Below are 26,199 nucleotides of genomic sequence, written 5' to 3' on the forward strand. Positions count from 1 at the left end.
CTACCAATCGGGAACCCAGAAAACAATCTCACCCCCCCCCCCCCCCCCCGACCCTCGGCGAGGGCTGGACAAAAAGGCCTTGCACACGTGTTTTCTCTCTCTCTCTCTCTCTGCCGGTTTCACTCAGCATGTGTGCATCCGCTCTAGACCAGACCCTCTCACAGGCCTCCACAAATGTTTTTCTCTCTCTTTGGCTTTTGGACTTTGTTGGCAGTACACGTGTGCTCCCTTTCTTGGTGGACCCTCTCACAGGCCTCAGTACATGCCTGCATTACTCTTTGCCTTGGATTCTATTGGCTGTACACGTGTTTTAGGACTCTCTCTTCAGCCTGGGACATTGTTCAGCTTGCCTCTGCACGTGATTCACTCGCTTGGCCGGTCTCATTCTTGCACGTGTGCACGACACTCACTTTGCCCTGCAAGAGATCACGACGTGCTTATGCCACGTGTCCCTGGCAGCACTCACTCTGCATGGTTTCCAGGAGTTTCCCGGGGAAAAAATGAAATTGCATGCATATGATCTATGACCCATTAGTATTGAAATATTAAATGTATGACATCATAGGTCACATGGTTTGGCAGGGTTTTCTCTCTCTTTCCGACGGGTTTGGTCACATGGTTTGGCAGCCATATTGGATTAAAGGAAATATTAAATAATTACATCTGGAACCATTTACCCTATGGATGCAAAATTTTAGAAATGTCATCTAACACCATCGTTGCATATAGTTTGAAAATGATGACGTCGTAGGTCACGTGGTTTGGCAGACATCTTGAATAGAAAAACTAACCTTATCCGATCAATGCACAAAACTTCACAAACATGATCCCCTCCACATACATATGCAGAGTGTACATTTTTTGTCATATGTCACGTGGTTTGGCAGCCATATTAGCCTGAAAGCCGATATTTTAAAAACCTCCTGTTCTGAAACCGTTTCACCGATCGATGTGAAACCTGTCAGGTCTGGTAAAAATGTGATACTTGAGAACAGCTGAAGGGATTTAAATCTAACTTGTTTATTTTTAGGACAGAGAATGAGGACATCTAGTAGTTGTCACGGGCAGGGACGAGGCGGAGGCATATTGGTGACAGTCAAATTGCTCTGGTTTGGTTATTGTTTTGGTTTTAACACACTCAAAACACCCAGTTTTCTTGTTCATGCAATCCATTGGAGGTCACTAAGTAAGCGTGCAAAGCTTGGGGCCACTAGGTTTCATGGTTTTGGAGTTATGGAGGAGCCACACACATTGCACACACACGACCTTTTATCATTATAAATTATCCTTTTGTGTGCAGCACAAGGCTGTCGGTAGCATAATTTCCTGGGTATGCAGCTGTGCTGCTGATGCAGTGCCCCCCCCCCCCCCCCCCCCCCTGTAGGTTAGAACAGAAATTTGGAATTTGTTCAGAGTGCCGGCGATAGTTTGCCGACTACTCGTGAAGAACACCGTGGAATCTTTATCATTCATCAACTAATTCTGGCAGACGGGACGCCCAGTTTAACATCCATCCGAGGGACGGCACACAGGTTGATGAATCACCCTGCCTGCAAAAAACCTGAATGGGTCTGGATTCAAACAAAGTTTACCAGAAAAGGATGGTAGTGGAGTGTGGTAAATAAAATAAACCAAACAAATTTGGGAGGAGATAGAATAAGGCCAGGGAGGTAAGGGGAATATGTGGAGCAAAAAAAGAGTGGGAGGAGCATGAGCCGGAGGAGCATGGGTCGGAGGCGGATGGGTCGGAGGGGGATGGGTCGGAGGCTATGGGTCGGAGGCTATGGGTCGGAGGGGATGGGTCTGAGGGGATGGGTAGGAGCGGGATGGGTCGGAGGCTATGGGTCGGAGGCTATGGGTCGGAGGGGGATGGGTCGGAGGGGATGGGTCGGAGGGGGATGGGTCGGAGGGGATGGGTCGGAGGGGATGGGTCGGAGGGGGATGGGTCGGAGGGGGATGGGTCGGAGGGGGATGGGTCGGAGACTATGGGTCGGAGGCTATGGGTCGGAGGCTATGGGTCGGAGGCTATGGGTCGGAGGCTATGGGTCGGAGGGGATGGGTAGGAGGGTGATGGGTCGGAGGGTGATGGGTCGGAGGGGGATGGGTCGGAGGGGATGGGTCGGGGGATGGGTCGGAGGGGGATGGGTCGGAGGGGATGGGTCGGAGGGGATGGGTCGGAGGGGGATGGGTCGGAGGGGGATGGGTCGGAGGGGATGGGTAGGAGGGGGATGGGTCGGAGGCTATGGGTCGGAGGCTATGGGTCGGAGGGGATGGGTCGGAGGCTATGGGTCGGAGGCTATGGGTCGGAGGGGATGGGTAGGAGGGGGATGGGTCGGAGGGGGGTGGGTCGGAGGGGGATGGGTCGGAGGGGATGGGTAGGAGGGGGATGGGTCGGAGGCTATGGGTCGGAGGCTATGGGTCGGAGGGGATGGGTAGGAGGGGGATGGGTCGGAGGGGGATGGGTCGGAGGGGATGGGTCGGAGGGGGATGGGTCGGAGGGGGATGGGTTGGAGGCTATGGGTCGGAGGGGATGGGTCGGAGGGGATGGGTCGGAGGGGATGGGTAGGAGGGTGATGGGTCGGAGGGGGATGGGTCGGAGGGGATGGGTGGGAGGGGATGGGTCGGAGGGGATGGGTCGGAGGGGGATGGGTCGGAGGGGGATGGGTAGGAGGGGGATGGGTCGGAGGCTATGGGTCGGAGGCTATCGGTCGGAGGCTATGGGTCGGAGGGGATGGGTCGGAGGCTATGGGTCGGAGGCTATGGGTCGGAGGGGATGGGTAGGAGGGGGATGGGTCGGAGGGGGGTGGGTCGGAGGGGGATGGGTCGGAGGGGATGGGTCGGAGGGGGATGGGTCGGAGGGGATGGGTCGGAGGGGGATGGGTCGGAGGGGATGGGTCGGAGGGGATGGGTAGGAGGGGGATGGGTCGGAGGCTATGGGTCGGAGGGGATTGTCGGAGGCTATGGGTCGGAGGGGATGGGTAGGAGGGGATGGGTAGGAGGGGATGGGTCGGAGGCTATGGGTCGGAGGGGATGGGTCGGAGGGGATGGGTAGGAGGGGATGGGTAGGAGGGGATGGGTAGGAGGGGAATGGGTCGGAGGGGGATGGGTCGGAGGGGGATGGGTCGGAGGGGATGGGTCGGAGGGGATGGGTAGGAGGGGATGGGTAGGAGGGGATGGGTAGGAGGGGGATGGGTCGGAGGGGATGGGTCGGAGGGGATGGGCAGGAGGGGGATGGGTCGGAGGGGGATGGGTCAGAGTTCTGCGTACATAATAAATAGATGTTTGTAAAACATTTGAGGTGAAATGGAATATAGTTCACGTACAAATTATAAAACTATGCGACTCTCGCGTCGTTTCGTTCTTTTTACCAAAAAAGTTCAGCTTGGTAAAATCATGTAATTAACAATATTAATATTATAATCAGGTGCCGTTCATATTAACACCTCCAGTTCAATCCCACGTCCTAAAATATATAATATATATGACGTTATGCAAAAGTATACGAGGATAAAGCAAAGGTACAGACATGAGCGTGGATGCACCTACCGAGGTACGTCCGTCCCGCACCGCGTCCATGCAGCAAACGAAGCACAAGGAGGGACACAAGATCCAACGTGACCCGTGCAAGTCGCACAACCCGAAGGAACGTGGAAAGTCCGCCTCAGCCATGGATCGCCCTGGTAACTTTAACTCTCACTTTTTTACCACAGAGCTATATAATGGCGTCCGCAGAGATCCGGCTTGCAAACAGTGAGCGCGCGCTCAAGGTTTTCATTTATTTATTTATTCCCTGAGGTAACTGACTGACTCACTCCTCAGGCGGTTCATGATCATGAGGTCTTTCGAGCCATAAAACGCGGAAACTCGATTGACTAAAATACACGGAAAATAATCTCCTCAGTGGTAAAACGAACTATTTTTGGAATTCCTATCGGATTGCAATATTTTATGTTTAAACAAAAAAGACCATATGGCTCTCAATGTGCATATTGGTATCACTAAACCCACAATAGTAATTTTTTTTTTAAAGACTCCTTCACTCCAAAGAAGAGGTGAAGACGGCAAAATGGAAATAAAACAAAAACCATCGGAAAATGCAAAACCCGTCCGCGGTCCGCGTCAGTTTATATTCAGGCGTCTTCTTCTTCTTCCCTATGTGTAACATGGCGAAAACAGTTTTAAGAAAATACAAAATGACAATTGACGATTTTATGCAGCCTTAACCTTTGAGCTTTTGACAAAATTATTAATTTATTTTCGCCATATTATCATTATAATAAAGCTTTGCTGAAAATTTGATGACAATAGCTCAAATGGTAAAAACGTTACGGCCTGGACAGACAAACACACACACAGACACACACAAAGACAAACATGATGAAACACACGCACACACACACAAACAGGCACACACACACACACAAACACACACATATACACACACACACACATACATACACACACACACACACGCACACACACACGCACACACAAACAAACATGATGAAACACACAGGCACGCACACACAAACAAACATGATGAAACACACATGCACACACAGACAAACACACACACACGCAGGCACGCATAACACACACACACAGCCAAACACCTCCCCCCTCCCCCCCCCCCCCCTCTTCCCCTCCCCCCCCCCCTCTTCCCCTCCCACACACACGCACACAGACACACACATAAGTGACGGGTTAAGTCGAAGTGAACTCCGACTGGAGAGCGCAGGCCCCCGCCAGGCTAAACAGTTTACGTTTTGTATCCCACTCAGAGCTGGCGAACCTTCGGCTTCAGTTTTGAACAAACCTTCAGTTGAAGAGGGTGTGGCAGTTTGTTCCGGAGGTGGTAAAAAAAGAGGAATATGGGCATTGACCGAGTCTTCTTAACGTTTAAAGGTCCCATGTAATTCAAAAGTTTCTGGTTATTTATATATTAACTTGACCTTCCTAGTGAAGAAATCACCCATGTTTCTTTTTTAAAATCAACAATGGGATAATTAGACCAATATTTTGAACATTTGTAGTGTTTTTCACAACTTGCTATGCCCCGCCCCTCAAAAAAGTGGAGTTCATCTCCAGAACAAAGTCCATGCCATCTCGATTCGCTATGCTTCGGCCCGCGATCTGTTCCGTGTAATTTGTACGTACTCTACTTTTGATTTGCTTGATCTTGATCTGAGGAATGCTGAGACACGTGTGTCACGCCTCGCCTCGTTGATCAGCCCGCAAAGTCGCTCCGTGGAGTAGCCTGCACATATTCAACTATGTGTGAATTATATGAACTAGGGCATGCCCGTACGTGGGTGCCCGTTCCTTGCCAAAAAAAAAAAAAAACGCTACCCGTACGCTCTACCCCGCCCGTACGCCCGTAAACAAAAAAAACAACGCTCTTCGCTTCCGCCCTTCGCTCTGACTGAATTGGGAGAAATAATGCGCATAAGAAATCGAGAAATTATTATTTTCTCCGGAAGAAATCGAATTACGAACCGTAATGGCGCAGGCTCTCGGGCTCGGCCTCGCAACAACGCGTTCTGTGATTGGCTGCCGGAAGTGAAGTCTTCACTGTCGCAAATGTGAAGCGATGAATACGATGAATCGCAAATTAGTTTTAATTAGTTTTAAAACATAGTTTAACGGCAACATAGTTTGCCGACGGGAAATAAATGAATACGCTCTCAAATGTGCCATCCGAGGCAGAGTCTGTTCGCCACGTTCGGCACACGTGATAGCTTGCTGCTCTCTGATTGGTTGAATCGTTTTTTGGACATAGCTCGGTAACTACTTCTGCGATTAATTTAAAACCTTGAAAAGGCACATCCTCGGGTCCCCAGCAATATACCTGGCAAGTTTCAAGTATATCGGACCGGTAGTTGTCGAGAAACAGCGGTCACAGACAAACATACAAACATACAAACAAACATACACACAGAGATTAGTGGAATTATAGATAGATGGTCCGACTCGAGGTCTGAGGTAACTCGGCTAAAAATTATCCGATTTGCACCAAATAAAGTTTATGAATGGCTGCACAGACCCCTACTTCTCACTAAAAGTGGAAACAGAATGTAAATTGGAGTTAAAATAAGCCCGCAAGGTCGCTCCGTGGAGTAGCCTGCACATATTCAACTGTAGGTGAATTAAATAATTAACAACTCACGGTCTGAGGTAACTCGGCTAATAATTATCCGATTTGCACCAAATAAAGTTTATGAATGGTTGCACAGACCCCTATTTCTCACTAAAAGTGGAAACAGAATGTAAATTGGAGTTAAAATAAGCCCGCAAGGTCGATCCGTGGAGTAGCCTGCACATATTCAACTATAGGTGAATTAAATAATTAACAACTCACGGTCTGAGGTAACTCGGCTAATAATTATCCGATTTGCACCAAATAAAGTTTATGAATGGTTGCACAGACCCCTATTTCTCACTAAAAGTGGAAACAGAATGTAAATTAGAGTTAAAATAAGCCCGCAAGGTCGATCCGTGGAGTAGCCTGCACATATTCAACTATAGGTGAATTAAATAATTAACAACTCACGGACTGAGGTAACTCGGCTAAACATTATCCGATTTTCACCAAATAAAGTTTATGAATGGTTGCACAGACCCCTACTTCTCGCTAAAAGTGGAAACAGAATGTAAATTAGAGTTAAAATAAGCCCGCAAGGTCGATCCGTGGAGTAGCCTGCACATATTCAACTATAGGTGAATTAAATAATTAACAACTCACGGACTGAGGTAACTCGGCTAAACATTATCCGATTTTCACCAAATAAAGTTTATGAATGGTTGCACAGACCCCTACTTCTCGCTAAAAGTGGAAACAGTATGTAAATTGGAGTTAAAATAAGCCCGCAAGGTCGCTCCGTGGAGTAGCCTGCACATATTCAACGATAGGTTAATTAAATAATTAACAACTCACGGTCTGAGGTAACTCGGCTAAACATTATCCGATTTTCACCAAATAAAGTTTATGAATGGTTGCACAGACCCCTACTTCTCGCTAAAAGTGGAAACAGAATGTAAATTAGAGTTAAAATAAGCCCGCAAGGTCGATCCGTGGAGTAGCCTGCACATATTCAACTATAGGTGAATTAAATAATTAACAACTCACGGACTGAGGTAACTCGGCTAAACATTATCCGATTTTCACCAAATAAAGTTTATGAATGGTTGCACAGACCCCTACTTCTCGCTAAAAGTGGAAACAGAATGTAAATTGGAGTTAAAATAAGCCCGCAAGGTCGCTCCGTGGAGTAGCCTGCACATATTCAACGATAGGTTAATTAAATAATTAACAACTCACGGTCTGAGGTAACTCGGCTAATAATTATCCGATTTGCACCAAATAAAGTTTATGAATGGTTGCACAGACCCCTACTTCTCGCTAAAAGTGGAAACAGAATGTAAATTGGAGTTAAAATAAGCCCGCAAGGTCGATCCGTGGAGTAGCCTGCACATATTCAACATTAAATAATTAACAACTCACGGTCTGAGGTAACTCGGCTAAACATTATCCGATTTTCACCAAATAAAGTTCATGAATGGTTTCACAGACCCCTATTTCTCACTAAAAGTGGAAACAGAATGTAAATTGGAGTTAAAATAAGCCCGCAAGGTCGATCCGTGGAGTAGCCTGCACATATTCAACTATAGGTGAATTAAATAATTAACAACTCACGGTCTGAGGTAACTCGGCTAAACATTATCCGATTTTCACCAAATAAAGTTCATGAATGGTTTCACAGACCCCTATTTCTCACTAAAAGTGGAAACAGAATGTAAATTGGAGTTAAAATAAGTGTTTGATTTGTATCAAGCAAATGCACGTGGAGCATGCTTGCGAGCGAGCTGCGTTCCAGAAGTGACGTCACATGGATTACGTCATCGGCTTTGAGGTATGTGGCAGAATTTTTAGGGGCGTTCCCAAGTGGTTCGGTTTTCTTTCATTTTTAATGTTTCAGAGTGAATATAACAAAAAAATCAATGCCATATTTGAATTCACCATAAAAAGACTCATTTGGATGACATCAAATGCATTTTGAGTGAGATTCCGTGTCTGTGGACCTTTAAGGATACAAGCCTTCAACTTGAGTCTTCCACTTGTCCAATGTCCAACTACAAGGCTTTCATCCACACCTCAATGGAATACTGCTCTCCCCTCTGGTCTGGTGCTCCTGCCTCACACCCAGCTTGTCTTCCCGCTGTAGAAACCCAAGCTTTTAGAATCACTAGGGCGTGCCCGTACGTGGGTGCAAAAAAACATGCGTGCAAACAACAACAACAAAAAAAAACTTTGAAACCACGTGGCAGTAACGACCACAGAACCCCCCCCTCTATTTACATGAAATGGTTTGGTCCATTCGCAAAGCCAAAGCGAACGGCTTGCGAGTACGGTAGAACCCCCCCCCCCCCCCCCTCTATTTACATGAAATGGTTTGGTCCATTCGCAAAGCCAAAGCGAACGGCTAAATCGCCATAGCTCGGTAACTACTTCTCCGATTAATATGAAACCTTGAAAAGGCACATCCTCAGGTCCCCAGCAATATACCTGGCAAGTTTCAAGTATATCGGACCCGTGGTTGTCGAGAAACAGCGGTCACAGACAAACACACAGACAAACACACAGACATACAGAGATTACTGGAATTATAGATAGATTGGAATCTCCCACAATGAAGCTGATTCTGAGGTCCATTCACTCGCTCACCGCAGGCAGGTTGGTGGTCTTTCTGTCTTCTACAGACTCCTCTCCGGCCTAGCTCCCCATGCAATGTCTGTGGTCTGTCCCCCAAATATTCCTGCAGGAAGCACAAGATCTGCCAGCAACCCTCTTCTGGTGAAACTGCCAAAATCAAGACTCTCCACTCACCTTCACTCTTTCATTCCTTTTTTACCACCTCCAGAACAAATTCCCACACTCTCTTAAATCCCACTCCTCCCTCCAGGTTTTCAAAAAGCAGCTGTCGACCACCATCTCATATCTTCCCCATCCAAAACCCTGATCTTTTCTACCCCTGTTAATCCACCCCAAACCCACCTCCTTCAAATTCCCTGTAGTATCCATCTTGTTACCCACGCAGGAGGAGAGGGTGCATTTGGGTCTGTTTGTCTGCACAGAATAAATATGATTTTCTCGGCAACCGTTGGTCCAATTGACAGGAAATTTGCACCGTAGGTGCAACTCCACATGTATAATTTTTTTAATGATAATTATGACGTCATAAGTCGCGTGGTTCGGCCGCCATCTTGGAAAACCGAAAAACTGCACCGCTATATCTCTGAAAGTGCTGCATGGAAAAAAATGGAGACATGGCTCATTGTAAAGAACTCTCCATGTGGAATAAAATATGCTAATGATGATGTCATAGTGCCTCCATTATGACATCATAATTCGACAAGTACAAAACTTCATCCGATGAAGATGAAATTTCTTGAGCATCATCTAGGGATAAATTGGAGGAAAAAAAATGATGACGTCATATGTCTCGTGGTTCGGCCGCCATATTTGTTTTTAACACAAAAGCCTTAAAAACCACTGAAAACACATCCTGGCGAGGGTCTGCAATCTGATTGCTCTTTCTTGTTTATATTGTGTACCCCACCCCAGCCCTCTCTCTTGCACAGATCTCCTGATGTCCTTTTTCTCTACTGTTGTGCTTCCCTCTCTCCACCTTCTTGTATCCTGATCCCTTCATTATATGTTATATGTGTTAGCTCTCATACAAGCCTAAACTAAGTATACAAAAAAAGCTCTTACACGAACATAGACCATGTATAAAAATTGAAAAAAAATAAAATAAAAACAAATAAAACTTTCCCCAGTTTACCACATTAAAAGAAAATCTTGACCAAGAGTGTGACTGGCTTGGGCACGAGATGATGTAGACAGGGTGCCCAGATAAGTGATGTACTGTACAGTGTAGAATCATCCGCATGAATGCCTAGCTGTGAAAGAATGCAGTCTGGCAGATCATTTATTTACAACAAGAACAACATTAAACCTTGAGAAACACATGCATTGACGATGTGTGAGGGACGATTGTCCTTTGTGCACCATTGGTATTTGCTGTTCGGCAAGAAATACAGAAATAGACACAAATTTGTCCCGAAATAGGAGTGATGCTTGCATTGCCTTCCGCCAACCCAACATAGATGCATAATACGGGAAGAAGACGGGGGGGGGGCGGAGGGGAAATCCCCACATAACCATTCAGGACCCTGATAGCACAATAAGAACTCTTATCGGACAAGGACCTCCAAATATCAGTCGATTTAGATCCAGCAGGTACACTGCTACATGAGCAAAAAACAGTGAAATTAAACTGGCAGCCAAGAAGGGATGACTTCCTATTGGACACTTTACAAAATCATCATTTGAAAAACTGTTTCAAATTCCAGAGATAAAGTCATACAAACGTGCAAATTGGTTAATCTACAGTTAAACAAAACTATTTATTATGAAGATAGGAACAAAATTTAAAACATTTGATAAATAAATGAAATTAAAATAAATAAATAAATAAAATTCAGAGAATGAATGGGATGGCAACATAGAGAGTAACCCAGTTTTAGGACCGGCAGAGAGGATAACTGAGAACGAAGTTGAGGAAGCGATAAAAGCATTGAAGAGTAGAAAAGCGGGAGGGCCGATGGGAGTTGTGGGAGATATGTTGAAGGCAGCAGGAAGTTGGGGTGTGAACAGAATGACAGAGATCTGTAATCTGGTGGTGAAAGAAGGCCGCATTCCAGTGGATTGGGAACTGAGTACCCTCGTCCCTCTATACAAGGGGAAAGGTGACCCTCTGGAGTGTGGCTCGTACCGAGCGATAAAGTTATTGGAGCATGGAATGAAGGTATTGGAAAGGGTGTTGGAGAGGAAGATAAGGAAGAAGGTGAAGATCGACGAAAAGCAGTTTGGATTTATGCCAGGAAGAGGAACGACAGACGCACTCTTTATTGTGAGGCAGTTGCAGGAGAAGTACATGGAGAGGAGGAAGAAGTTGTTTCTTGGGTTTGTTGATCTGGAGAAAGCATTCGATAGGGTTCCACGCAAAGTATTGACATGGGCAGTGGAGGAATGGTTGATCAGAGTAGTGATGGCAATGTACAAAAGAGAGCGCACAGCTGTAAGGACGAAGGACGGGAACAGTGGTGAGTTTGAGGTGAAGGTGGGAGTGCATCAGGGGTCGGTACTAAGTCCACTACTATTTATAGCTGTGATGGAGGTGCTGGCTCAGATCGTAAAGGAGGGTTTACCGTGGGAGTTGTTGTATGCAGATGATCTGGTGTTGATTGCAGAAAGTATGGATGGACTGAAGGAAAAGATGAACAAGTGGAAGGAATGTATGGAGACAAAAGGTCTGAAGGTGAATATCGGAAAAACGAAGGTGATGGCAAGTGGTAAAGCATGTGGTGAGGTGGAAATAACTGGGAAGTGGCCATGTGCTGCGTGCAGGAAGGGTGTCGGAGTGAACTCCATTCAATGTACAATGTGCGCTGAGTGGGTTCATCAAAAATGCAGTGGTTTGAGAGGGTCATTAACCAGTGTGGCAGCTACATTCAAATGTAAGGTGTGCACAGAGGGAGCTGCAGATGGAGGAAATGTTGAGTTGGATCTTGGAGACGGCGTGAAGCTGGAAGGTGTGAAAACATTTTGCTACCTCGGAGACATGCTGAATGGAGAAGGTGGATCAGACTCGGCAACGGTTGCTCGAGTGAGATGTCCATGGAAGAAGTTTCGGGAACTGAGTGGCATGCTGATGAGGAGGGGAGTGTCGTTGAAGCTGAACGGAAAGGTGTATGCTGTATGTGCAAGAAGTATTATGATTTATGGGAGCGAGACATGGGTAATGAACGTAGAGCAGCAACGAAGGCTGGAAAGGGTGGAAATGCGAATGGTTCGGTGGATGTGTGGAGTATCGTTGAGAGAGAGGAAGACAAATGATGAATTGCAAAAGATGATGAGAATAGAGCCTGTGATTGATGCTGTGAAGAGGAACAGGTTGAGATGGTTTGGTCATGTGTTGAGGAAGGATGAAAGTGACTGGTTGAGAAGAGTGATGGAAATGAATGTGGAAGGAAGTAGAGGATGGGGAAGACCGAGAAAGACTTGGCTGAAGATGGTGGAAGAAGAAATGCGGGCAAGGGAGTTAACAAGAAAAGATGCAGAATATAGGGCAAAATGGAGAAGATTGTCATGCTGTCATGGGGACCGCAAGGCTAACCCCCGCTCTTGCAGGGAAAATGGCCTTAAAATGCATGTTGTTGTTGTTGTTGGTCGTCACCTAATCATCAATAATTTCTTCAATCCGAGAATATCTGGAGATTATGCAGTTGACAACAATGAGTTATCTTTAAGATAACAGGCCAGCACACCACATCGGTAGTTGAAATTCATTTTAAGTGTGATGGAAACGGATTTTGAGCATCTTTGAAACAGTTGCCTTAATCGTCTCACAAACACAGAGTTCTTTCTTTTCATCTAAAACAAAGCCAAGCTCTTATGGTGCTGGTTTTAATATGCAGCATAATACGTCATCAAAAAAAATTTTCAGAAACTTTATTTGACAAAGATTTCGTTAATTATTTAGACAAAGGGAAATATGACAACAAGAGGCAGAAAAGTTCAAGCAGAACTGTTATGACTACCATAAAAACGACACAGAGATTCAACATCTGCTTTTGCAACGCTCGACAACATCAAAATAAGCAATTATTGTGGGATGGTTTGTGAGTTTAATTTTACAAGTCATACATTAAAACTTCAAAGTTGCAGGCCGAAGGGCGTAACGTAAAGTCATTGAGCATTACTGCACAAGCAGTCTGTCTGTCCATAGTCGGCACAGTCTGCCTGTCCATCCATAGTCGGCTTGGATCGAGTATGTTCAATGCTGTTGCCTCATCAATCGCTGCAACTCTTTCGTAACCAGATCGAGATTGATGATGGGGTTGAAGTAGAGAGCCCAATGGAAAAGGCAGTCGCAGACAAAACGTGGAACCAGAGGCCAAAGCAGGATGGCTATTGATACTTGTGACACAAGTCGCCAAAATTCACCCCACGCCTGCCTGGGGAGTTGCCTGCACGCAGACAAAAAGTATTCCATGTCACATGCAGCCATTGATGCTGTGTCACTGATGGCTTGTTGCAGCCCTTGCTTTCCAAAACAAAAATTATCCATTTTAATAACAGGATGGAAATGCTGTACATTATATCCTGTAAATTACTCCCATCCCTTCACCACACCTACACCCCCAATCCTCTTCATCTTCTAAAATTGAAATTACTCTCAAAGATAGCTCAGAGGTTCGTGTGCTATGACTTGAGCTCTCCTGATATTCGTATTCTGGTGTTCTGCCCGAAGGCAGGTTCCGTACTGCCAAGGCAATTTTTTTATTTATGAGATATTGCCCGCCACAAAGCCTGCAGCGCCACTCGAGGTGGGGGCTACACAAAGAAAACAAGCGTTACGCCTAGGTCCCCCGTCGGGGAAGTGATGTGAGTTAACAAAGTGGAACACGCACAAAACATGCTATGATATGATATTTCGCTCACAAGGTTCAGACATACATGGAGGCAGCCATCTTGGATTTTGACGTGGCGACCCAATTTTCAATAGCGTTCTTCCTTATGCCTAGATACACCCACACACCAGAAGCTACTTCGCTTATTTTTCAAGATATTTCGCTCACAAGGTTCAGACATATATATATGGTGGCGGCCATCTTGGATTTTGACATGGCGACCCAATTTACAATAGCGGTCTTCCTTATGCCGAGATACACCCAGATGCCAAATTAGAAGTTGGTACTTCGCTTATCTTTCAAGATATTCATCTCACAAGATTCAGACATACATGGCGGCGGCCATCTTGGATTTTGACGTGGCGACCCAATTTTAAACAGCGTTCTTCCGTGTGCCTAGATACACCCACACACCAGATTAGAAGTTGGTACTTCGCTTATTTTTCGAGATATTTCGCTCACAAGGTTCAGACATATATATGGTGGCGGCCATCTTGGATTTTGACGTGGCGACCCAATTTTCAATAGCGTTCTTCGTTATGCCGAGATACACCCACACACCAAATTAGAAGTTGGTACTTCGCTTATTTTTCAAGATATTCATCTCACAAGGTTCAGACATACATGGCGGCGGCCATCTTGGCTTTTGACGTGGCGACCCGATTTTAAACAGCGTTCTTCCTTGTGCCTAGATACACCCACACACCAGATTAGAAGTTGGTACTTCGCTTATTTTTCGAGATATTTCGCTCACAAGTTTCAGACATATATATGGTGGCGGCCATCTTGGATTTTGACGTGGCGACCCAATTTTCAATAGCGTTCGTCCTTATGCGGAGATACACCCACACACCAAATTAGAAGTTGGTACTTCACTTATTTTTCAAGATATTCATCTCAAGGTTCAGACATACATGGCGGCGGCCATCTTGGATTTTGACGTGGCGACCTAATTTTCAATAGCGTTCTTCCTTATGCCTAGATACACCCACACACCAGATTAGAAGTTGGTACTTCGCTTATTTTTCAAGATATGCAGGTTACAAGGTTCAGACATACATGGCATCAGACATACATGGCGGCGGCCATCTTGGATTTTGACGTGGGTTGCACCCACACACCAGATTCAAATGCGGTCCTTCGCTTACGCACGCACGCCCGCACGCACGCACACCCGCACGCACGCACGGACGGACACACGGACAGAGGGGAAAGCCATAGTCCCCCTTTCGCTCCGCTGTGCGACGAGGGACAACAAAAGCAGAACAACCAGCCCCTTGGATTGAAACAAGATAAATATAAAAAGTTCTCTTCACAGAACAAAAAGGGCTGGGAAGGGTGATTTCTTGGCAGGGGTTATACTGAGTGGTTCACCAATGCCTTCCCAGCAGTAGTTCGAGTATCAATTTGTAATTTATTCATGGTATCAGCACAATAGCTCGCCTAGTCTTCGCGAAGGACACCGTGGGTCTTTAACGTCCACCAAAGAATGCTGTCAGACGGGACGATGCCTGTTTAACATCCATCCGATGGACGACACACACAATGATGACATTGACATGACAATGCCTGTGAAACACCGGGATGACAGTTTATAGCTGGGTCTCGATTAGAACCCAGGCTAGCCAGCTTAGAAGTGAGTGTGTGTAACTCTAGGCCATCCTGTCAGCCTTCTCTTGATATATACTATGAATTTATAATATTGTTGCGAATATGGAATTTGGCCTCCATATCCGCTTGTAAATATTCCCCTATTTCCCCAATACTCCCCAACTATCCCCAATCCCCCATTCCCTAGTCCCATTGTCTGTAAACAACAATCAGTAGAGCCGACCTTCCCCTTTTTCCCCCATTAAATGTCGTGCCCAGGTCCACCGCATCACACGTAGACAACTTTCGGACATCTTGCTAGTTATTCTTAGTCTATGTCAGTTAAGGACTCGTTTCCATTAATTATGACTCTTCGTTGCACCAGAATGTGATTATATGGCACCAGTAGTGAGTTTAGGACCTTTCCCATACCTCCTCCCATCTTCTTCCCCAAACAACAACAACAACAACAACAGAGGGGCACGGCGCTGCGCGGGGGGGAGTGTGCGTCCTGACACCGGCTCGGTTAGCCGCCATTGACAATGCGCTCCAGACCATGCGCTCCACGGGGTTACCACAAAGGGGCTGGCTGTCAGCTCCTCGTCAAGGGCGGAGCCTGGTAAACCCCCCGCACGCACCCAATGAGAAGCAACGTGCCGATTCCACGAGGCGGAGCTAACGAGCCGAGGGCGTGTCACTCCCCGCCGGATATACGCGGCCACGTAGCGGACGTGACGTCAGATGCGCCCCCAGCTTGAGCAGACAAGACGCCATCCGAGCGCTGCGACATCCCGCATCTCTGGACCGGACCGGGTCGATTCTGCCCTGAGCCCAGGTGCACCTGGAGCCATCGCTACCCGCCTGTCCTTTCCATCAATCCCCGTGTGAGTCAGCTTTGTCCCGTTTATCTGTCGTCTGTTGGGAATAATATAAGATTGTGTCTAAGTGCTTGTCTTTCTATGTTGTACCTCTCGTCCCTGTAATCTGACCTTCCGAACGAATATAATCTCCTCCGGAGGTCTTGAGAACTGAACCCTGGGTGTCGTGTCATTTGAAACCCAGCCGTGTGTCCTTTTCCTTTATTGCCTTTATTGACCTAGCGTAGCGCGATTAGTCAACGTTCGAGTATAATCGGGTAACTTGTGCAGACGTGGTCATACCAAAACCGCTCGGTAAATAACATCTAAGCCACGTCTGTAACAATTGGTGTCGAGGAGTGGAATTCGAACCCGGGACTAAATTTATTAGGCCCAAATTTGTAACAATTAGAATCGATTCGGAGCGCGTTTCCCACGCGTTGTTAGGCCCAAACCAGGGAGGGAGAATCGATTCAGAGCGCGTTTACTGCGCTCGACGAAATTATAACGGCCGAAATTTGTTTTGTTGTATAAAAACCCGAATTTTGAAAGTCGCGCTATGGCAGACCAAGTCAGCTGGGGTCCGGTAGGGGAGAGTGAGGCAGGGTCGGTCCAGGACCAAATTGAGGGACGCGAGGAGAGCGAAGCAGTGAGGGCGGCAGGGTCGCAAAATAGCGTGGTCGCGCACGTGGGTGTAGCGGCACCAAATTTAGCCGCGGCCGTGGTCGCGGTAGCCGAACCCGAGATGCCAATGAATTGGAACCTGTTTATGAAACAGATGATGGCCTTTATGGTAAAAACAGACGATAATTTCAAAGGGATGGAAAACAGGATGGGAAACCAAATGGGGGTAATGAGGGACGAAGCGAGGGGTACCAGTGAGGGGTTAGACAATAATTTTGAGGAGTTAGACAAGAAATTTGGGAGGTTAGACAATAATTTTGAGGGGTTAGACAACGGGATAAAAGAGGTGAGAAATGGGTTAATGGGGGTAGAAAACAGAATGGCCGCTCAAGAGAATCAGATAGAGGGAGTGAAACATGGGTTAACGGGGGTAGAAAACAGAATGGCCGCTCAAGAGAATCAAATGGAAGGGATGCAAAAAGGGTTAGAGGGGTTAGAAAACACCATGGAAGGCAAATTGAGGGACATGAGGGACCAAGCGGAAAGGGAAGTTAACCAAATGGGGCAGCAGATAGAGGGGGTCAGAATGGGGGTAGAAACCAAACTGGATGCTCACAGGGAGGAAATGGAGCAGATGAGGGTGGCATCTGGGCAGGAGATGCAAGTGATGGGAGAGGAGATCAGAAGAGGAGTGAGTGAGAAGGTCGGAGGAGTGCGCGAGGAGGTGAGGCACTGTAAGGAGCACATGGAGAAGGAGGTGAGAAAGGGGACTGTAAAGTTACAAGGGGGCATAGAGGACCTGACGCAGGAGGTGGAGCAGCTGACGGTGGGACAAACGGAGTTAGTGGAGCAGGTTCAAAGGAACACTGCGGTATTAGGAGGTTTAAAAGCGACACAAAACGACATAAAAAACGACTTGATAGCGACAAAGAGGGAATGTCAGATGGTACGTGAGGGACTGACAACGAGGTTGGATGAGGTGATAGAGGTAATGGAGACGAAGGACCGGCAGGTGAGGACGCACCTGGAAACGGTCAAGGTAGCCTTAGAGGATGAGCTTGAGGAGACGTACCGGGGAATAAAAGAGGTGAAGCACAAATTAGAAGAAGTGGAAGAAGGGATGAGCGAAATTAAGAAGCGACGGAGAGGGGATAAGAAAGAGATAAAAGAGGAGATAAAAGAATTGGTCCAAAGTCTGTGTTTGGATCGTGATGATGTGCTCATTAACCGGATGAGGGATTCGCAGGTGATGGAGGAGAAGCGAAGAGGAAGAGGACCCGGTGTAAGTGGTGACCAATATGGTCGTGCGTATGATGCGCCAGGGGATTTAATAAGCTTGGGGGTCGAGATAGACCCGGGTGTTCGTGAGAGGCCGTTGGTGAAGTGTGCGACAGGTCTGGTGTGCGAAAGAGGAGGTGTGCGAGACAGTCCGACTCTGGGGTGTGTGAGGAAAAAGTGCGTGCCAAGGAGTGAGGGTGCTGGCGAGATTGAGTCGGTCGTAGCGCGTGTGCGAGGGGGCACATGGAAGCGCGGTGTTGTGAGTGTTACAGAGGGTGTGACGGGAGAGTGTGCGCGAGAAAGGTGTGTAACGGACAGGTGCCTGAGGAAAGAGTGCGCTGTCAAAGGCAAGGAAGAATGCACACCTGTGGGGAGTGTTACAGAGGGTGTAACGCAAGAGTGTGCGCGAGAAAGGTGTGTGACGGACAGGTGCATGAGGAAAGAGTGCGCTGTCAGAAGTAAGGAAGAGTGTCCACCTGTGGTGAGTGTTACAGAGGGTGTAACGGGAGAGTGTGCGCGAGAAAGGTGTGTGACGGACAGGTGCATGAGGAAAGAGTGCGCTGTCAAGAGTAAGGGTGAGTGCGCTGTCAGGAATGGAGGTGAAAGTAGTGAGAGTGACATGGAGCGTGAGTTAGTTGTGACAGGTGAGCGAGGATGTACACCTGGGATGGAAGGATGCACACCTGGAATGGTAGAGCGTGAGTGGGAATGCACGCTGGAGTTGGTAGTGAGGCACGTGAGTGGGTGTGCGAATGAGAGCACACCTGTGATTGTCACAGAGGAGGTGACAGAGGAGGGGGCGCGAAGAGGTGTGTTAGTGAGGTGTGCGACCAACGAATGTGTGCCAAGGTGTTCGGTGGTCAGGTGTGTGACCAAGTCTGTGAGTGGAATGAGGGTACCTGGGTGTGTAAGGAAAGGTAGCATGGGAACGGCTGGATGTGTGAGCAAGGAACGGGCTGCGGGGTGTAAGCGCCCAGGTGAAGCATCGACGTTAGACGGGGTAGAGTTTAGAACGACTTATAGCCGAATTGGGCCCTCGGTGCGTGCTGGGCCTCGCTTTGAACGGCCGCGTCCGTGCTCCACTAGGCGGAGCGGGCAGCCCGATAGAAAGGGTCGTCATGGCGACCACTTTTTGTTGAGACGTGCCGGCAGGTCGAGATCGGGACATTGGATGGCTCCACGCCGAGGTGATGCGAGGGATCTCGGCCCGGGTAAGCCCCCGTCCCTGCACCGAGTGCCGGACGCATCCAGCCGCTGGCACAAAACAACCAGCATCCATTGCTTGGCTTTACGAAGCCGGGCTTTGGACAGGGATTGGCGCACCGAGAGGTATTAGTGAGTCGACTGGGTGATGAGGTTAGTGTTTTGGACCCAAAATTAGAGAAAAACAAAATTTGATGATTGGCAAAGGATTGGCAGAGTGATGATTGGTAATGGTACAGTGATTGGCAGATGATTGGCAAATTTTTAATTTGTTGAAATTTGATGTGCAAAATTGGTAGTGAGAGACCCCCGATGGGGTGGGATGGCAAATCTGCCACCCTTCCCATGGTGGGGCAAAGGAGCAATAGCTTATGGGGTGTATGGCAGTGAAAACTAGCCCGGGTGGGTTAGGTTATATTGTAGGGATCTAGCGAAGATGACCTTAGGTAACGTTAAGGTTAGTTAGTGACTGATACCTGTAGTGGGGACGCAGGTAGATTAGTGTGGATGATAATGACGTGGGAGCGCAATAGTTTAAAGGGACGACTGGGAAGCGCAAGTTTCAGAGGGGAGTAGTTAGCTGAGATGATGCCGTGTGTGTGAGGATTGAACAGGTGAGAATGGAACAGGTGTGATCACAGGTGTGCAACTGAACAGGTGAATGGAGCAGTGTATGAGGGAGTAGTGGTGATTGCGTGTTGTGTTGACCAAATGGTCCAGGAAGAGGAGGAGGGTGCAGGTGGCACCAGGTAGGATTGCACAGGTGTGCAACGACAGGTGAATGAAGAACAGGTGTATGTGGCTGTGTGGAATAAATGGTAGTGTGGAATATCTGGAGTAGTGGAAGGGATGGTCATGGAGTGAGAATGGTGGAAATTGTGGAGTGGAGTGGATGGTGCGAAGGTGTGAATGGGGGAAGAGTGGACCCCCATCGCGGATACCCGGGGCGGGTAGTGTAGGTGTTAGGTAGAGGGTACAGGTAAATTGTGGTTGGATATTGGCATCTGTGGTGCGGGTGACAGAATGGTATGTGGATGGGTGCATTAGTGTTGTGGAAATGGCTGGGCGTGTAGCCTGTTAGTGTGTGTAGTTGGTTGGGCACTCCACCACTGTGAGGATGTCGGCCAGGTGAGGCCGCAGGTGGGCTCTGGGAGCCGGTAGAGTTGTGGATGGGGCCCGAGGATCCGGAGGACGGACCCGGGTAGCCCAGTGCCAGAGAGGGCACCGAGTGGGGAGAGAGCCAGAGGGCCTTCCCCAGGTAGTTAGGTTAGGGTGAGGAGCAGGTAAGCTCGGAGGCAACTGCAGTGGTGGAGGTGTGCAGGTGGGTAGACCCACTGGGAGAGGTACACGCCACAGCCCAGAAATTGGGCGAGGGCACCGGGAGATGAATCAGGGGAGTGAGACCCCAAATTGAAAAGCACCACAGTTGGCCAATGGGAATTGGTTTTTAGAACCAATAGTGTAAGAGGGCCAATGGTTTGGCCGGAGAAAGACCCCGGGTAGTGTAAAGTTGTTAAAGTCACTTAGGAAATAGTTAGGATTGATGAACCTGTCGCACCATACGCAGCCACTTGCCAGTGGTGATGATGATGACTCCACACCTGTGTTTTCTTTGTTTGTGCTGCAGAAATGAGAATTGCTGTTGGATTTGTGAGACGCATCCCGACGTGGATGAGACATTGGGGTGATTCCATCTCTCCCTCCCTAGGAGGGACTGATGATGAATTGGTAATGGCAAATTTTGATGTTGAGTTGAAAATGGCAAATTTGATTGGTTAGGAGGGAGAGAAGACGAATTTGGTTTATGGGAGGAACGGGGAAGACAGTAGGGATGGTTGTTGATTTGTAAAGTAGATGTTTATGGGTAGTGTTGTGTTTTGTGGATACAGTAAGGGGTAATGGAGGGGCCATGTAGGTTACCTGGTGGGGGGGGGGGGGGGGCGTACGGTAGGAACGTACCTGTCTCACCTGGTTCCCATGTGCCCCCAGTGTGCATCACCTTGTATTGCGTGCACTTTTTCGCCCTTACCACCTTACTCACTTGTCTGCTTCTTTTGTCTCCCACCTCCGAGGATCTGGCTTTGGGGTAGAGAGAGAGGAGAGAGAGGTGCTGGCTTCGCAGTTGTGGGCCTGCACTTTCGCTGTTTGCTGCTTGGATCGATACACCATATGGACCGCAATGTTTGTGGCCACCCACAATGGACCGCAGCTCTTTTGCGGCCAAGCACCACCCGTGGAAGGACCTATGGGTCAACGTGGCACCGATGCCATACAAGGTGAACCACTAACAGTTGACACCACTGAAGGCCACAATATAGAAATGGACGCGGTTGGCGCCTTTCTTTATTTTTTGAAAGAGGCAAGAAGGCCAAGTACACCACACGAAGGCAAGACCAGCGGCAGAACATCGGCCGGCTGCGACACCACACAATGATTTATAGACACTTTATTGGTGCACCGGATGGTGCTCACTGTGTGATGGGGTGGTGCTTGATGCTTGGAAGGGGTGCTCTGCACATTATTAAAGGCCGTAGGCCACAGAGCACTCGTGGGTTGGTGTATCGATGCTAGCATGCGTGCTCTCTCTATGCATAACATCTGCATGTGTTCCTCCAAAAACAGGTCCTGGATCGTAGTGTAAATATCAGCGTAGTCTTGTGTAAATAATGCTCCCTACCGGCTGTATGTTTAGTTTGAGGATTCTTTCCGGATTCGGTTATCCTGTGGGTGTGTTTCTGTGAGGAGAAGGGTGCAACGTCACAGGGGGACATATTTACTCATTTGTGAATATCTGTAAAACTGTCGCACTCAGGGTAGAGTTAATAGTAGAGGGAACTACATTGCGTGCCACACTAAAGTAGGTAAAAATTTATCGGGTCGGGACGCCCCGAGGGTAGAGAAGGGTGCAATGTTGCGAATATGGAATTTGGCCTCCATATCCGCTTGTAAATATTCCCCTATTTCCCCAATACTCCCCAACTATCCCCAATCCCCCATTCCCTAGTCCCATTGTCTGTAAACAACAATCAGTAGAGCCGACCTTCCCCTTTTTCCCCCATTAAATGTCGTGCCCAGGTCCACCGCATCACACGTAGACAACTTTCGGACATCTTGCTAGTTATTCTTAGTCTATGTCAGTTAAGGACTCGTTTCCATTAATTATGACTCTTCGTTGCACCAGAATGTGATTATATGGCACCAGTAGTGAGTTTAGGACCTTTCCCATACCTCCTCCCATCTTCTTCCCCAAACAACAACAACAACAACAACAGAGGGGCACGGCGCTGCGCGGGGGGGAGTGTGCGTCCTGACACCGGCTCGGTTAGCCGCCATTGACAATGCGCTCCAGACCATGCGCTCCACGGGGTTACCACAAAGGGGCTGGCTGTCAGCTCCTCGTCAAGGGCGGAGCCTGGTAAACCCCCCGCACGCACCCAATGAGAAGCAACGTGCCGATTCCACGAGGCGGAGCTAACGAGCCGAGGGCGTGTCACTCCCCGCCGGATATACGCGGCCACGTAGCGGACGTGACGTCAGATGCGCCCCCAGCTTGAGCAGACAAGACGCCATCCGAGCGCTGCGACATCCCGCATCTCTGGACCGGACCGGGTCGATTCTGCCCTGAGCCCAGGTGCACCTGGAGCCATCGCTACCCGCCTGTCCTTTCCATCAATCCCCGTGTGAGTCAGCTTTGTCCCGTTTATCTGTCGTCTGTTGGGAATAATATAAGATTGTGTCTAAGTGCTTGTCTTTCTATGTTGTACCTCTCGTCCCTGTAATCTGACCTTCCGAACGAATATAATCTCCTCCGGAGGTCTTGAGAACTGAACCCTGGGTGTCGTGTCATTTGAAACCCAGCCGTGTGTCCTTTTCCTTTATTGCCTTTATTGACCTAGCGTAGCGCGATTAGTCAACGTTCGAGTATAATCGGGTAACTTGTGCAGACGTGGTCATACCAAAACCGCTCGGTAAATAACATCTAAGCCACGTCTGTAACAATATTTTGTGTTATCCCATTCAACAAATATTCACTTTAAGAACATTTATATGTAACATTCATCATTTTTATGGGATTATTGTACTGATTATCAAAAGGTGGCCAAAGACAGATGCAGATACAAAGAATGCAAAAAAGCTCACAGCAAGCGTCCTTGTGTATAAGCACGGCGTAGGGAGAATGCTTCCAGCAGGGTAAGCAAGACGGTGTTGACGATAACAAAACAAGCCGTCCAGAAATGTACATCTAACCAGGTCAATGCTGCACGCCCAAGAAAGATGTACGGCACAACTATTGCATGCAGCGCCAGCACGATCCACTGTTTCAGGGGCAATACCTGGCCAGGAAGGACAATAAGTCAGTTATACTTCTCAGTACAAAGCAGCAGCTTCAGAACATAACAGTGGAATGCAAAGTGCATTATATTATATGTATACATATATGCAGTCGTGGACAAAAATATTGGCACCCTTGCACTTTTTTCAAATAATGCACTATTTCTTCCAGAAAATTGTTGAAATTAAAAACCCTTTTGGTATCCACATATGTATGTCTTTGGTTTGCAGTGGAACAAAACAAAAAAAGCTGAAAAAATTACGAAATCTTAGCTTATTCAACACAGAAATCCTAAAATGGCCTGGATAATATAATTATTGGCACCTTTAAGACATTGTTAAAATAATTACATTTCAAGCAGGTGATTCTCCTTTACTTTGGAATTGAACTCACCTGTGGTGCGTTGCAGGTGCCTGCAATATAAAAATCACTCATTCATCCAGTTTGAATGGAGGAGTCATTCTGCTGTTTTGTGTCACTGTGTGTACTGCAATGAGCATGGAGAAAAGCAAGAAAACCAGAGAATTGTCTGAGGAGGTCAGACATAAGATTGTAGCCAAGCATGGACAATCTCCAGGCTACAAGTCCATCTCCAGAGACCTTGGATGTTCCTGTGTCCACTGTATGCAATGTTATCAGGAAGTGTAAGGCTCATGGCACTGTAGCCAACCTCCCTGGACATGGCCGCCAGAGAAAACTTGATCGAAGATTGCAGCGAAGGATTGTTGGAATGGTGGAGAAAGCACCTCGATCAAATGCCAAACAGATTCAAACTGACCTTCAGACACAAGGAACGACAGTTTCAACTCGCACCATCCGTCACCAACTCAATGAAAGGGGGTTCTATGGTAGGAAACTCAGGAGGACCCCAATGCCAAGAGAGAGACATAAGAAAGCCCGACTGGAGTTTTCCAAAACACACCTGAACAAGCCAAAATCCTTTTGGGAGAATGTCCTGTGGACAGACGAGACCAAATTAGAGCTTTTTGGTAAAGCACATAATCTCTATGTTTACATAAAACAAACTGAAACCTTCAAATAAAAGAACACCTTCCCCACAGTCAAACATGGAGGGGGTTCAGTGATGTTTTGGGGTTGCTGTGCAGCCTCTGGCACTGGGTGGCTTGAATGTGTGCATGGCATCATTAAATCAGGAGATTACCAAGACATTTTGGAGCGCAATATTCAAACCAGTGTCAGAAAGCTGGGTCTCTGTCGAAGGTCATGGGTCTTGCAGCAGGACAATGACCCCAAACACACTTCAAAAAGCATACAGGAATGGTTCAAGACAAAACATTGGACTGTTCTGAAGTGGCCAGCAATGAGTCCAGATCTAAATCCTATTGAACACCTGTGGGGAGATCTGAAAACAGCAGTTGGGAGAAGGCACCCTTCAAATCCGAGAGAACTGGAGCATTTTGCACAAGAAGAGTGGGCCAAACTGCCAGTATAGAGGTGTCGGAAGCTCATTCATGGCTATAGGAAGAGCTTGACTGCAGATATTTTGTCCAAAGGCTGTGCTACCAAATATCAAGTCGAGGGTGTCAATAATTTTGTCAATGCCATTTCTTTTTATTTTCTGATTTAAAAGGATATATTAAGTTCTGAATCAAAAAACATAGGTTCTGTAATATTAACAGTGAAGTAAAGAATTGTGGAGACCTTAAACTTTTACAAATTTCAACCTATCTTAGAGAAAATTGTGAGTTATTTGAAAAAAGTGCAAGGGTGCCAATATTTTTGGCCACGAATGTGTACACACACACACATATATATATATATATATATATATATATATATATATATATATATATATATATATATATATATATATATATATATATATATATATATATATATACCTACGGTTTTGAGGTTTGTAAAGTGAGTCTAATAAAGGTTAAAGTTTTCCCCCCATAGATACAGACTTGGCATTTAATATGGAATATTTTTTTTGTGGGGGTGAACTTACTTTTCAAGATGACTTGGAACCAAAAGTTCATTGGAATTACGTTGAAATTATTCTAGATTTTGTTAATGTGACCTTTAAAAGAAACAAAAACCACATTTGACATTTCGAAGCCAATAAATTGATGCTTGAAAGTGATGTAAACTGATATCGAACTCAATTCACGGACAGTGCTGTGTTAAACTTCTGTACGTTTGCCAGAAGTATCTCTTTATTTTGCACATTAGCCAAAATAAATTTCAACAAAAACAAAAGCTAAATTATGACTGGGATTACGGACAGTAAAATTACAGTTCAGTACTTCATGTAACCCCCACGAGCATTCAGGAGAGCACGTACACGTCGAGGCATGCTGTTCACGAGATTTGCCAAGGTTTGGACAGGAATCGCTTGCCATGCAGTGACAATAGTCTGCTGCAATTCACGCACAGAGGTCGGCTGCTGGAGTGCTGGTCCAAGTTGTCGATTTGACACGTTAATTCTGCCCACAAGTTCTCTATCGGATTCATATCTGGGGACATGGCAGGCCACTCCATATGCTCTACACCACGGTCAGCAAGAAAGTGTTGGATCATGCGAGCACGATGAGGCCGTGCATTGTCATCCTGGAAGACAAAGTTTCCTCGAAAGGCTGCACGAGCAAATGGAAGCAATGTTTCTTCCAGAATGACCCTGTACTTGAACTGGTTCAGGTTTCCATTCAGAACAACCAGGTCAGTTTTGCCCCCTGCATGAAAAGCAGCCCAAACGGTCACCCCACCACCTCCAGCTTGGACTCTTGGCACTATACAATCTTCGTTGTGGGCTTC

At 47.2% G+C, this 26,199-nt stretch overlaps 2 protein-coding genes across 7 annotated transcripts in view; both read right to left on the bottom strand.

The window, feature by feature from the left end:
• The window catches only part of MEI1 (meiotic double-stranded break formation protein 1), a 151,805-nt gene extending 147,328 nt beyond the window's left edge, over window positions 1-4,477 (bottom strand). For all 5 annotated transcript variants that reach the window (XR_013624660.1, XM_068127124.2, XM_078785284.1 and 2 more), the window contains exon 1: window positions 3,547-4,477. Coding sequence is in view for 4 of the 5 variants with exons in the window: in XM_068127124.2 (XP_067983225.2) it covers window positions 3,547-3,669 (123 nt within the window). In the remaining variant the exon portion in view is untranslated. The remainder of the gene's footprint in view (window positions 1-3,546) is intronic.
• An 8,036-nt stretch (window positions 4,478-12,513) lies between these two features.
• Window positions 12,514-26,199, bottom strand: part of BFAR (bifunctional apoptosis regulator) — a 44,149-nt gene continuing 30,463 nt past the window's right edge. For both annotated transcript variants that reach the window (XM_068127119.2, XM_068127118.2), the window contains exons 7-8: window positions 23,229-23,422; window positions 12,514-13,092 (exon numbers count right to left, since the gene is read on the bottom strand). In XM_068127119.2, coding sequence (XP_067983220.1) covers window positions 12,900-13,092; window positions 23,229-23,422 — 387 coding nt within the window. In that variant the 3' untranslated portion in view covers window positions 12,514-12,899. The remainder of the gene's footprint in view (window positions 13,093-23,228; window positions 23,423-26,199) is intronic.

The sequence above is a fragment of the Myxine glutinosa genome, chromosome 10 (genome assembly GCF_964187855.1).
Source record: "Myxine glutinosa chromosome 10, kmMyxGlut1.1, whole genome shotgun sequence".
In the NCBI taxonomy this organism is placed as follows: Eukaryota; Metazoa; Chordata; class Myxini; order Myxiniformes; family Myxinidae; genus Myxine; species Myxine glutinosa.